The 13,281-nt window shown below is 39.1% G+C and overlaps 1 protein-coding gene across 2 annotated transcripts in view; it reads left to right on the forward strand.

Moving 5' to 3' along the window:
- The first annotated feature begins 1,372 nt into the window (after window positions 1–1,372).
- LOC133656736 (ribonucleoprotein PTB-binding 1-like) overlaps window positions 1,373–13,281 on the forward strand; it is a 30,018-nt gene continuing 18,109 nt past the window's right edge. The window contains exons 1-4 of one of the 2 annotated variants that reach the window (XM_062057569.1): window positions 1,373–1,882; window positions 4,234–4,300; window positions 6,252–6,721; window positions 11,505–11,696. In XM_062057569.1, the coding sequence (XP_061913553.1) occupies window positions 1,556–1,882; window positions 4,234–4,300; window positions 6,252–6,721; window positions 11,505–11,696 (1,056 nt within the window). In that variant the 5' untranslated portion in view covers window positions 1,373–1,555. The remainder of the gene's footprint in view (window positions 1,883–4,233; window positions 4,301–6,251; window positions 6,722–11,504; window positions 11,697–13,281) is intronic. The other variant, XM_062057570.1, reaches the window with a different exon arrangement.

Genomic DNA, 13,281 nt, shown 5'->3' on the forward strand with positions numbered 1-13,281 from the left:
TGCAAAGTAGAAGTTTGTTAGTTTTTGTGCAAAGTAGAAGTTTGTTTGTTTTTGTGCAAAGTAGAAGTTTGTTTGTTTTTGTGCAAAGTAGAAGTTTGTTTGTTTTTGTGCAAAGTAGAAATTTGTTTTTGTGCAAAGTAGAAGTTTGTTTTTGTGCAAAGTAGATGTTTCTTTGTTTTTGTGCAAAGTAGAAGTTTGTTTTTGTGAAAAGTAGAAGTTTGTTTTTGGGCAAGGTAGATGTTTCTTTGTTTTTGTGAAAAGTAGAAGTTTGTTTTTGTGCAAAGTAAGTGTGTTTGTTTTTGTGCAAAGTAGAAGTTTGTTTTTGTGCAAAGTAAGTTTGTTTGTTTTTGTGCAAAGTAAAAGTTTGTTAGTTTTTGTGCAAAGTAGAAGTTTTTTTGTGTGCAAAGTGTGTTTGTTTTTGTGCAAAGTAAAAGTTTGTTTGTTTTTGTGCAAAGTAGTAGTTTGTTAGTTGTTGTGCAAAGTAAAAGTTTGTTAGTTTTTGTGCAAAGTAGAAGTTTTTTTTTGTGCAAAGTGTGTTTGTTTTGTGCAAAGTAAAAGTTTGTTTGTTTTTGTGCAAAGTAGTAGTTTGTTAGTTTTTGTGCAAAGTAAAAGTTTGTTTTTGTGCAAAGTAGAAGTTTATTTGTTTTTGTGCAAAGTAGAAGTTTGTTAGTTTTTGTGCAAAGTAGAAGTGTGTTAGTTTTTGTGCAAAGTAGAAGTTAGTTTTTGTGCAAAGTAAAAGTTTGTTTTTGTGCCAAGTAGAAGTTAGTTTTTGTGCAAAGTAGAAGTTTGTTTTTGTGCAAAGTAGAAGTTAGTTTTTGTGCAAAGTAGAAGTTAGTTTTTGTGCAAAGTAGAAGTTTGTTTTTGTGCAAAGTAGAAGTTTGTTTTTGTGCAAAGTAGAAGTTAGTTTTTGTGCAAAGTAGAAGTTTGTTTTTGTGCAAAGTAGAAGTTTGTTTTTGTGCAAAGTAGAAGTTAGTTTTTGTGCAAAGTAGAAGTTAGTTTTTGTGCAAAGTAGAAGTTAGTTTTTGTGCAAAGTAGAAGTTTGTTTTTGTGCAAAGTAGAAGTTTGTTTTTGTGCAAAGTAGAAGTTTGTTTTTGTGCAAAGTAGAAGTTTGTTAGTTTTTGTGCAAAGTAGAAGTTTGTTTTTGTGCAAAGTAGAAGTTAGTTTTTGTGCAAAGTAGAAGCGGTGAAACATAAATACGATGTCGCCCTCAATGAAAATGAAAAGGAGTTGTCAAGCAGAATGTTTAATGTGTAGCTTGTATTACATTTATAATTTATTATCGTTATCGTCCTTATTTGTGAAGTGGAACGTTGACATTTGAATATTCCCGTCTTGTCTACTTCCGGTTTGGGGTTGCATCTCACAGCGAGCTCCGCCCACCAGCGTCGCAGGCCTCCCGTAGCTCCGCCCACCAGCGTCACAGACCTCCCGTAGCTCCGCCCAGTCGCGTCACAGGCGTCCCGTCCAATGAGCGGCGAGGTCTGGGCCCGGCGTGTATTGTTTAAACTGTGATTCCAGCGAGGAGAGAAAAGAGTTCAACTTGCCCGAGTGTGTGATGGCGGCCGTCGTGTGTGCGAGCGTCGACGCCGAACCAGACACCGCAGAGTCACACACCGCGCTCAACTTCGCCTCTCGCCCGCCTCACGACCACCTCCACCTCGCCGCCGACTGCGGGAAGTGTCGGCCCGGAGAAGGCCGGCGTCACCCCGAGCTGCTGGAAGCCGGCGAGGAGGCCTCTTCTCCGGGCCGCGAGGCTCCGCAGGGGGCCGAGGAGGACTTGACACCCGAGGAGGTCCGGAGCCGCCTGGAGAGAACTCGCCGGGAGTTTTTCAACCGGAGGAAGATTATTATTAAACATCTGCCGTGTGACGTCACCAACCAGGTAGGACTTCTTAAAGTGACGTATTAGCTAGCATTAGCTTAGCTATGCTAGCCATTCAAAACTTCGTTTGTCGCTACACATTATCCCCAAATGACGCTTTTATCCAACATATTTCCTAATTAATGCTTTTTAAAAACTCTAAAGAAGTTTTGACTCTACTTAAATCCCAACTGTGTCGTTTTTTAAAAATACATTTTATAAACCTTTATTTATAAATTGCAACATTTACAAACAGTTGAAAAATAATAATCAAAGTAAGTACAAAAACAGTACACTAAAATAGAATGGAAGAAAAAAATATATATATCAATAAAGTGTAAAGCCATAGGCTCACACAAGTTAAGTAAATAATTTAAATTTAGAACACATCATCATAGTTTTCACAGCTTTTTAGAAGTAATAAATAATACATGTAAAGTAGAGAGTGTTTTAATGTAGAGTTCTAATTCTTTTTAAAGGCACAAAAAGCAGGTCGGGTATTGAGAAACTTACATTTATGAATATAAAACTTAGCCAATAGTATAATGAGCTTGCAAAGGTCAAATTCCTTTTTCAAAGTGTTTCTCATACAGTGTGCATCCAAATAGCACATCTTTAACAAAATGAACTATTTCCCTTGTGGATCATTAAAGTTTGTCTAAGTCTTTAAAACAAAGCACCTGTTTGTCATGAATATTGTCCAGGATGAAAGGACAGATGCCCCCCAACTGTGACGTTAACTGTCACTATTGTGGCCTGTTTGACCCATCCATCCATTTACTACTGCTTGTCCCTGTTTGACTCATTAAACGCTTTCAATGTCAAGTCAATCACACTTTCCTATAATTAGCCAGAGACTACGTGTTTGTTTACATTTTTTTTCTGCAAATTTTACTCCCCAAACATGTTTTTAAAAGTCATGAGAATTTAGTTAAACCCCCCTTTTTGTGGAAGGTGTCTAACTGGTGTGGAGCAGCGGGCCATACCATTGTTCCCAATGGTGGGGGTGGGCTGTCGGTGTGTAACTAATGTGGCGCGGCAGGCCATACCATTGTTCACAACGGTGGGGGTGGGCTGTCGGTGGCAGTTCGAGATGCGAGTGTGTTTGTAACAAAAGGTGGAAGGCGTGCGGACAAAACGCTTCAGAAAGTGCTAGGCAGCATCGCCATTGGTGTGTGAATGGACAAACGCAACACAGAACAATTTCTCCTCGCACAAAGGGTCAGCCATCACCCCCCAACCCCCCACAAGTGCACTTGCCCTGCTGGTTAGACACTTCTATTGTACATGATTGATAACAAGAGAAACAGAAATTACCTTCTTTTTTTTTTTTTACAAAGTTATTCAGGGTTTAATTATCAATTCAAACTATACTTGAAAGTGCAAAATGCTTTATGGCTGGCTATGTATGTGATACATATATTTTCAGATTTCTTATTTTGATCATTGTTTTGCAACTTTAGGACTCAACTTTAAATGTTTATTTTAAGTTTACTAATTTTAGTTTTCTCAAATTGAGCTGCAATGGCCATTAACACTAGACTTAGACAACTTGAATGAATGAAATACGTTTATTTTGTTCATATAATCAACCATTTTGTGTGATCAGTTCAACAGCACGGATTATACATATTTAACAATCATACACATACACACAAAAAGAAAAGAAAAAGGAATAGGCTGAAGCCAAAGCTTATATTTGCCTATCCTATACATCCACTGAAAATTAGATTGCCTGGAACATCGTTAAAAAAATCAATGGGATGAAAGTAATTGTTAATATATTTTATAATTTTTAATTATTTCACCTTTCAAGGTTTTCTTGAACCTTAACAAACATGTCTTCAACTCATCACTGAGCTTGTTCCACCATTTAACTCCTAAACCTGAAATACATTTGTATTTTATATTCCTTCTTACTTTACCTATTTCAACATCCCCCTTAAATTATAGTTTTCTCCTCTTAATCGAAATAACCTAAGAATACAAGCTGGAATTTAGACAAACTGTATTGATCCACAGGGGAAATTGTTCCACACAATAGCTCAGTTACAAATGATGGAAAGGGTAATGATGGAAAGGATAATGCAGGTATAAAGTAGACTAAAAATGTACCACAGTAGCAATATAAAATATAACATATGTAATATTTACATATTATATATACAGTATATAATTGTATTCTATCGTAAAATATGTCTATTGTAAACTTGAATTTTGTAAAATATATTTGACAGAATCTCATTGAATAGTCCATTTTAATTGTAAATTTATGCCTTTTTTTTTTTTCCAATAATTATTTTTTAGCCATTTATAATTGTATTATTTTGGTGTTTTTGTTTTAATCATTGTTTTTGTGTTGTCAATTTCAGGAGGTCCATGAGCTGTTGGCCAACTATGACCTGAAGTACTGCTTTGTAGACAAATACAAGGGCACAGGTGGGTTTTTAGAATGGTGTTGTCTTTTTAAGCACACAAACGTTTTATTACAAACACAATTAGAGAGCGGTAGGTTGTGAGTTCAAACCCCGGCCGAGTCATACCAAAGACTATAAAAATGGGAGCCGTTACCTCCCTGCTTGGCACTCAGCATCAAGGCTTGGAATTAAATCACCAAAAATGATTCCCGGGTGCAGCCACCGCTGCTGCTCACTGCTCCCCTCACCTCCCAGGGGGTGAACAAAGGTGATGGGTCAAATGCAGAGATTAATTTCGCCACACTTAGTGTGTGTGTGACAATCATTGGCACACACACAGTATAGTACTGCAATACTAATGAATCATATTTGGTACTGGTCTCCGTGGCGACAAATAAAGTAAGTTTCTTACAAGTATCATTATCACTGGAGGACGAGGAATAGCTAAACATGCTTCACTACACACCGTAGGAGGATACAATAGCTCACTCAATGTAAACAAATGCCATGGGTGGATCTACACCTGACATCCACTGTAATGATACCAAGTACAAGAGCGTATCTAGTCGATACTACTATTACATCGATATTTTTTAGCATCACAAAATCTTTTTTTAAATGTATATTATGTTTGTAAAGTCAGTAAATATGACCCTGGAGGACTTTGAATATGACCAATGTATGATCCTGTAACTACTTGGTATCACATCCATACCTAAATGTGTGGTATCATCCAAAACTAATGTCAAGTATCAAAGAAGAGAAGAATAAGTGATTATTATATTTTAACAGAAGTGTAGATAGAACATGTTAAAAGAGAAAATAAGCAGATATTAACAGTAAATGAACAAGTAGGTTAATAATCAAATTTTACAGTTTGTCCCTCATAATGTGTACAAAATAATAGGTGTATAAATGACACAATATGTTACTGCATACGACTAATTAGGAGTCTTTGTTTGTTTACTTACTACTAAAAGACAAGTTGTCTAGTATGTTCAACATTTTATTGAAGGACTAAATGACAATAATAAACATATGTTTCATGTACACTAACATTTGTTGTTACAATAAAGACAATAAACATATGTTTCATGTACACTAACATTTGTTGTTACAATAAGGACAATAATAAACATATGTTTCATGTACACTAACATTTGTTGTTACAATAAAGACAATGACGTTTTTGTGGTCCCCTTTATTTAGAAAAGTATCAAAGTATAGAAATACATTTTGGTACTGGTACCAAATATGGGGACAACCCTGATTTGTATATATTAAGTATATACTATATATATATTAAATGGTACCATACATTGTATCTACTAATGTAGTTATGTTGTAGTTAGTTACACGTCAAAATGCCATAAATCAGCGCTGATAACTGGTGGCTCTTCACCAAATCCACCATACTACTGTAATACAATATTCTAGTATGTTCACTATTTTTTTAAGGGCTATATTACAATAATAAACATGTGTTTTATGTACCCTAACATTTTTTGTTCAAATAAAGAAAATAATGCAATTTTTTGTGGTGCCCTTTATTTAGAAAAGTAGCGAAATACATTTTGGTACCGGTACCATTATAACACTATTACAAAGTCCATATCCTGTTGTGGGAATATTTCAGCTTCAGACCGGATGGGCAATATGAGCCCATCAACACGGGCGAACAAACAAGGGAGTATGTCGTGATGACAACAAAATACTTATGATTACATTTGCCCACAAAATAATGCAGACAAAAATGTTGTTTATTGGTAATTTGTGCACAATCTATCCTTCAGCAAAATGTGTTTATTGGCCCCGCCCTAATATACGTAGCAGATAATAACTAATCGTTATCAGAAATACTTATGAATTCCCGGGGGGAAATGCGGGTGTTATCGTTGCTCTTCATGCAATGCTTGAAAGAAAAGTAGAAATGCACCTCCATCACGTGACAGTTTGTGGTCCTCACCTTGCAGCCTTCGTCACCCTGCTAAACGGCGAGCAGGCTCAGAGCGCCATCAGGGAGTTCCACCAGCGCGTGCTGCGCGAGCGGGAGATCTCCGTGCAGCTGCAGCCCACCGACGCCCTGCTGTGCATCGCCAACCTGCCGCGCTCCTTCACCCAGCAGCAGTTCGAAGAGCTGGTGCGGCCGTTTGGCAACCTGGAGCGCTGCTTCCTGGTGTACAGGGCGTCCAGCGGACACTCCAAGAGCTACGGCTTCGTGGAGTACATGAAGAAGGACTCGGCCGCCCGGGCCAAGTCGGAGCTCCTGGGCAAGCAGCTGGGCTCGCGCATGCTCTACGTGCACTGGACGGAGGTGGGCTCGCTCACGTACCCCCTGCTGCACTCCAAGTGTCTCTGCGTGGACCGCCTGCCTCACAGTCTGGTGAGCGCACAGGACCTCCGCAACGCACTGGCTGACACCCACCCTCCCGTCTTCTGCCAGGTCAGCATCACCACACACACACTACGTCAATATTAGATTCTACCCATATGTCTTTAGATCATTTAGGGTGGCTTCAAAGGAACAAGTTGTCAGGTTTAAGCACCAAACTATCTATTAAACAGAACAAGAAGCAAGGAATCAGGCAGAGACAGAGTTAAATTTTGCTCATGAGGAGAACACATGGAGCTGCACACTCCGTTACAGTCTCACCCTACGCTCTGAGGAACAGTCCACGCGCTCCTCTATTTAATAATAATAATACATTTTATTTGGTATAGCGCTTTTCAGAGTACTCAAAGACGCTTTACAGGATAAAAAAAATTTAAATATAAAACAGCTCAAAGTAATAATATAAAATACAGGAAATATAAAAGCAGTACGTTGTAAAATACATAATAATACAGTAAAATTACAAGACGGGACATTACAGGACACAGAACACTAATCACTGGTTAAAAGTGACCTGTATGGCTGTTGACCAAGTATGCCTTGCATTCACTTGTGTGTGTGAAAAGCCGTAGATATTATGTGACTGGGCCGGCACGCAAAGGCAGTGCCTTTAAGGTTTATTGGCGCTTTGTACTTCTCCCTACGGCCGTGTACACAGCGGCCTTTTAAAAAGTCATACATTTTACTTTTTGAAACAGATATTACATTTTAAAGCATTTATCGGCCGATATCGGCAGTCCGATATTATCGGACATCTCTACTAAGTAGAGCAACAGCCTTTAAGCATAAGAGTTGTGATAACTTATATATAATTATTCTAACACAATTCTCCTGAACTGTTGTAGTGCCATGAACATACCTTTTTAAAAAGTGCTTATTTTTCTGCTCTCAAAATGAATGACACTTTTTAGATTTGATGTAATCATGGTTTGTAACTGGCTTATATATTTTAAATTAACTTAAATAATTTTAATATTTGGACACAAGTGCAATTTTACTGTCACAATGCCAGCCAGGAACATTTGTTGTTTTACGTGATTTATTTGGTCAAAGCTTGCTAACAGTTTTGTCCCAAGTCCTGCCCTTGCTATTGAGCAAACCATTGACCTGATCACCAATCCGTAACAGTCTGAGATTTTAAAAAATGGTGATGAATCTGCATGTAACCATCCATCCATTTTCTACCGCTTATTCCCTTCGGGGTCGCGGGGGGAGCTGGAGCCTATCTCAGCTACAATCGGGCGGAAGGCGGGGTACACCCTGGACAAGTCGCCACCTCATCGCATGTAACCATGATTAATGCAATATGTTTGCAGTTAATCACCTGAGTTAACTACCGTATTTTTCGGAGTATAAGTCGCACCGGCCGAAAATGCATAATAAAGAAGGAAAAAAACATATATAAGTCGCACTGGAGTATAAGTCGCATTTTTTGGGGTAAATGTATTTGATTAAAGCCAACAGCAAGAATAGACATTTGAAAGGCAATTTAAAATGTGTAAAGAATAGTGAACAACAGGCTGAATAAGTGTACGTTATATGAGGCATAAATAACCAACTGCTATGTTAACCTCACATATTATGGTAAGAGTCATTCAAATAACTATAACATATAGAACATGCTATACGTTTACCAAACAATCTGTCACTCCTAATCGCTAAATCTTATATGTCCAGTCTCTTACGTCAGTGGTTCTCAAATGGGGGTACGCGTACCCCTGGGGGTAATTGAAGGTATGCCAAAGGGTACATGAGATATTTTTTAAATGTCTGTCAAAAAGAAGTGTGAAAATAAATGCAACAATGCAATATTCAGTGTTGACAGCTAAGTTTTTTGTGGACATGTTCCATAAATATTGATGTTAAAGATTTCTTTTTTTGTGAAATTTTTTTTAGAATGAAGTTGATGAATCCAGATGGATCTCTATTACAATCCCCAAAGAGGGCACTTTAAGTTGATAATTACTTCTATGTGTAGACATTTTTATTTATAATTGAATCACTTGTTTATTTTTCAACAAGGTTTTAGTTATTTTTATATCTTTTTTTCCAAATAGTTCAAGAAAGACCCCAACAAATGAGCAATATTTTGCACTGTTATACAATTTAATAAATCAGAAACTGATGACATAGTGCTGCTTTTACTTCTTTGTCTCGTTTTTTCAACCAAAAATGCTTTGCTCTGATTAGGGGGTACTTGAATTAAAAAAATGTTCACAGAGGGTACATCACTGAAAAAAGGTGGAGAACCACTGTCTTATGTGAATGAGTTAAATAATATTATTTGATATTTTACGCTATAATGTGTTAATCATTCCACACATAAGTCGCTCCTAAGTATAAGTCGCACCCCCGGCCAAACTATGAAAAAAACTGCGACTTATAGTCCGAAAAATACTGTATTTGGACACAAGTGCAATTTTATTGTCACAATGCCATCCAGGAACATTTGTTGTTTTACATGATTTATTCGGTCAAAGCTTGCTAACTGTTTTGTCCCAAGTCCTGCCCTTGCTATCAATCAATCAATGTGTATTTATATAGCCCTAAATCACAAGTGTCTCAAAGGGCTGCACAAGCCACAACGACATCCTCGGTACAGAGCCCACATACGGGCAAGGAAAAAGTCACCCCAGTGGGACGTCGATGTTGAGCAAACCATTGACCTGATCACCAATCCGTGCCGCCTCTCAAGTAACCGTCTGTGATTAAAAAAGAAATGGTGATTAATCTGCATGTAACCATGATTAATGCAATATGTATGCAATTAATCACCTGAGTTAACTAGTATTTTTTATGCATGTTGGCCTACTGTCCAACCATGCTATTGTTTGTGTTTTAAAGTGTAGTCAGGATTATAAAGTGCCTGAAAATTGTCTTAGTTAGAGTTTAAAATGCCATGTGTTTCTTTGGCATGTCCTTAGAAACATACTTTTACTATAAGCTGCCCTTCTTTTTATCTGGCCTGTTTTTTTCTATGTACAAGACTCAGCTTTGGGGTGGAATTTCTGACAGAACTTAAATGTTTATGTTCAATATTTCAGTGTCTCTTTTTTGCAAAACTTGGAGATAAATGTTCAAATTCACGTGTGTGTGAGATCTATTAATCTGGTTGTATCGGCATTGATACTGTATGTAAACATGCTGCTGTTGTCATGGACAGTGCAAGGCTTCAAACAGGATGTTGTCAGTGGAGAAGTGGCCAGTGAGCTGGGGGTCATCAGAGGGACTGACCGTCACGCTCTATTTCAAATTGGTCATTCATCAATCACACACACGTTTCTCTTCTTCCTGTCACAAGTACTGAAATACTGTCTAAGTTCACCTGCACAGCTTATAGGTCATTTTAGGTGAATCCTGAAAATAGCCCTTGACTTTGTGTGAATATCATAAAAATAAAATAATAAGTATTCGGTCACTGCCATTCACCTTTACCCCCATTTTTCATGCAGCAGCCACAGAGAGCATTGCTGGTTTCTATGGTGATGACCACATGACTGCCCCCAGGTGGGGTCATGCAGACTTTTCTGGATGGAGGCTTTTTAACTGTTGATTTCCAGCTTTTTTCCTGTTAAATGAGGATCATGTGAGAAATGTGTAGGTTTTTTTTTTTTAGCATTGGCTTTATTTTATGGCCGATGTCAGCATTTCTGCTCATGTGTTCATACATGGTGAATGCAAGGGAGGGGTGTCATGTGTTCATACATGGTGAATGCGAGGGAGGGCTGTCATGTGTTCTGTTGCGTCGACCAGCATTCCTCCAATGGGGAATTCAAATTGCTAGTCTCTCCCAGATTCTTTTTATGGCACATAAGCTGATGTTTATATTCAATCAACAGGCAGTAATTGGTATTTTGTGGTTTATTCTCTAAGCTTAGAGGACAAACCTGAGACCAACCCAGCACCCAAGCATTCCCTAGCCCGGTCCAGATCGGTCTAGCTCGGTCTCCCCTCAAACCCCCGGAAGTCCCGTGATCTTCCCTCTGTCCCCCGCCCCCACTCCCTTTGTTTAGACTACTCCGAGTTATCTCGACTCTGACACATTCCAATCTAGAAGGCCAACACCTTACTATGAGACTCAAAAGAAGGAAGAATACTAGCTATTCTTTATGACTATAGGAGTTTAGAAAGAAGTAACACTTAAATATGGATATGTTTCTGATCTGCTTCCAACAGTTCATACATGGTGAATGCGAGGGAGGGCTGTCATGTGTTCATACATGGTGAATGTGAGGGAGGGCTGTCATGTGTTCATACATGGTGAATGCGAGGGAGGGGTGTCATGTGTTCATACATGGTGAATGTGAGGGAGGGGTGTCATGTGTTCATACATGGTGAATGCGAGGGAGGGCTGTCATGTGTTCATACATGGTGAATGTGAGGGAGGGCTGTCATGTGTTCATACATGGTGAATGCGAGGGAGGGCTGTCATGTGTTCATACATGGTGAATGCGAGGGAGGGCTGTCATGTGTTCATACATGGTGAATGCGAGGGAGGGCTGTCATGTGTTCATACATGGTGAATGTGAGGGAGGGCTGTCATGTGTTCATACATGGTGAATGTGAGGGAGGGCTGTCATGTGTTCATACATGGTGAATGCGAGGGAGGGCTGTCATGTGTTCATACATGGTGAATGCGAGGGAGGGCTGTCATGTGTTCATACATGGTGAATGTGAGGGTTGGGTGCTCACGCCTATTGTGTTGGTGACAAAGCTGAACAAAGTCAACTTTTTGTTGTTGTTCTCCAATATGTGCTGAACATCCACGTCTCACACACTTGCTTGGAGTTGTTTAAGTGACCTTTTTGTTTTGTTTTGTCTCCATGATTTTCAGTTGGCTCAGGGACAAGATGGAAGTTTCCGGCGGTTCGCAATCTTGGAGTTTGCGACGGCCGAAATGGCGGAGGAGGCTCAGCGTGTGGCAGATGGCAAGCTGCTGGGCGGGACGCGTATCAGGGCCTCTTTCTGTGCCCCCGGACTGCCCGGACGCAGCATGCTCGCTGCTCTGATCGCTGCCCAGACCATGGTAATGTCACTTTTAGCACACCATTTTGACGGTTTTTTAAGGTTACCTCTCCCTGGTAGAAAATGGTGACTCCTAAACGAGAACTGTGAGTTTTTGAAGGAAGCTTTTCTCAATATATGACAATAAATTCATAGCATTTTAGGGCCCCTCATTTTTAGGGTCCGCCTGTAACCTGTACAAAGGACTCCCACAGGGAGTCCTTTGTACAGGTTACAAAGGAACCTATTGAATTTGTAATGTTTATTATTATTATTCCGCCGCCACAAAAAACGCTAATTTGACCCACTTAACATACTTCAAAACTCACCAAATTTGACACACACATCAGGACCTGCAAAAATTTCCATAAAATCAAAAAACCAAAAATCAAAATTGCGCTCTAGCGCCCCCTAGGAAAAAACAAAAACAAACTGCCTGTAACTCCCACTAGGAAGGTCGTAGAGACATGAAACAAAAACCTGTATGTAGGTCTCACTTAGACCTGCAATTCATAATGACACATCCTCGGGCAAAAACCAACATGGAGTTGGCAATTTCCCATTTAAGACAAAAATGTACTAAAAACACTCATTTTTGCCTCTTTGACCTCTAATTTGACCCCCTTAGAATACTTCAAAACTCACCAAAATTCTTACACACATCAGGACTGGTGGAAATTGCGATCTAAAAAAAAAACGAACCCCAAAACTCAAAATTGCGCTCTAGCGCAATTTTTGAATAAAACAGAGACAAAACTGCTTTTTAGAGGAAAACTCAAGACAAAACTGCTTGTAACTTCCGGTAGGAACGTCTTAGAGACATGAAACAAATACCTCTATGTAGGGCTCACCTAGACCTACATTTCTTAGATTGACATCCTTCAGCAAAAATCAACAGGAAGTTTGCTATCCCTCCTTCAAAACAAAATTTTTGTTAAAACCGGTCACCAAACATCAAACATTATCTCCTCCGAGCGCGTTTGTCGTTTTGGCTTCAAACTGCTACAGGAGAGAGATTGAACCCTTCTGATTAAAAGTTGTGGACGGCGTTTTGATACGTGCTACCGTTTTGATTTTACGAGCCTTCAAAGACCCGCAGCACTAAAGCTGCTCCGCTGCTGTTGTTTTAAGATGGCTGCTGAAAAGCAGAAAGCACCAGCGTGAGCACAGAATGCAGAGAAGGTAGTACACTACACAAAAGTATCTAACTCCCAGTACGAAAATCGTAGAGACACGAAACAAAAACCTCTATGTAGGTCTCACTCAGGACTACCACTGGACAAAAGTATTGGGACACCTAGGACTAGCACCTGCCAAAATGCGGACCCGACCAACGCTGCTTGCAGCTTTAATTTATTTTTTATTTCGAATTCCGTATTTCACCACCAAAATGTCCATTAATTAAAGGCAGAAACGCTTTACATTTATTGGTGAAATAAATCATTGGATTTTTTTTTAACCAATATTTTAGGTCAAATTATTTTGTAACATAAATGTAGCAAATAGTGCTTTTACGTACAAAGAGCTTCTGTAAGGTACTTTTTGAAACCTTTATTTTGTAAGCACACACCAAATGTGCATAGCGCTCTTATTGTGAAGGCTGTAAG

Source organism: Entelurus aequoreus, linkage group LG09 (genome assembly GCF_033978785.1).
Source record: "Entelurus aequoreus isolate RoL-2023_Sb linkage group LG09, RoL_Eaeq_v1.1, whole genome shotgun sequence".
Classification (NCBI taxonomy): Eukaryota; Metazoa; Chordata; class Actinopteri; order Syngnathiformes; family Syngnathidae; genus Entelurus; species Entelurus aequoreus.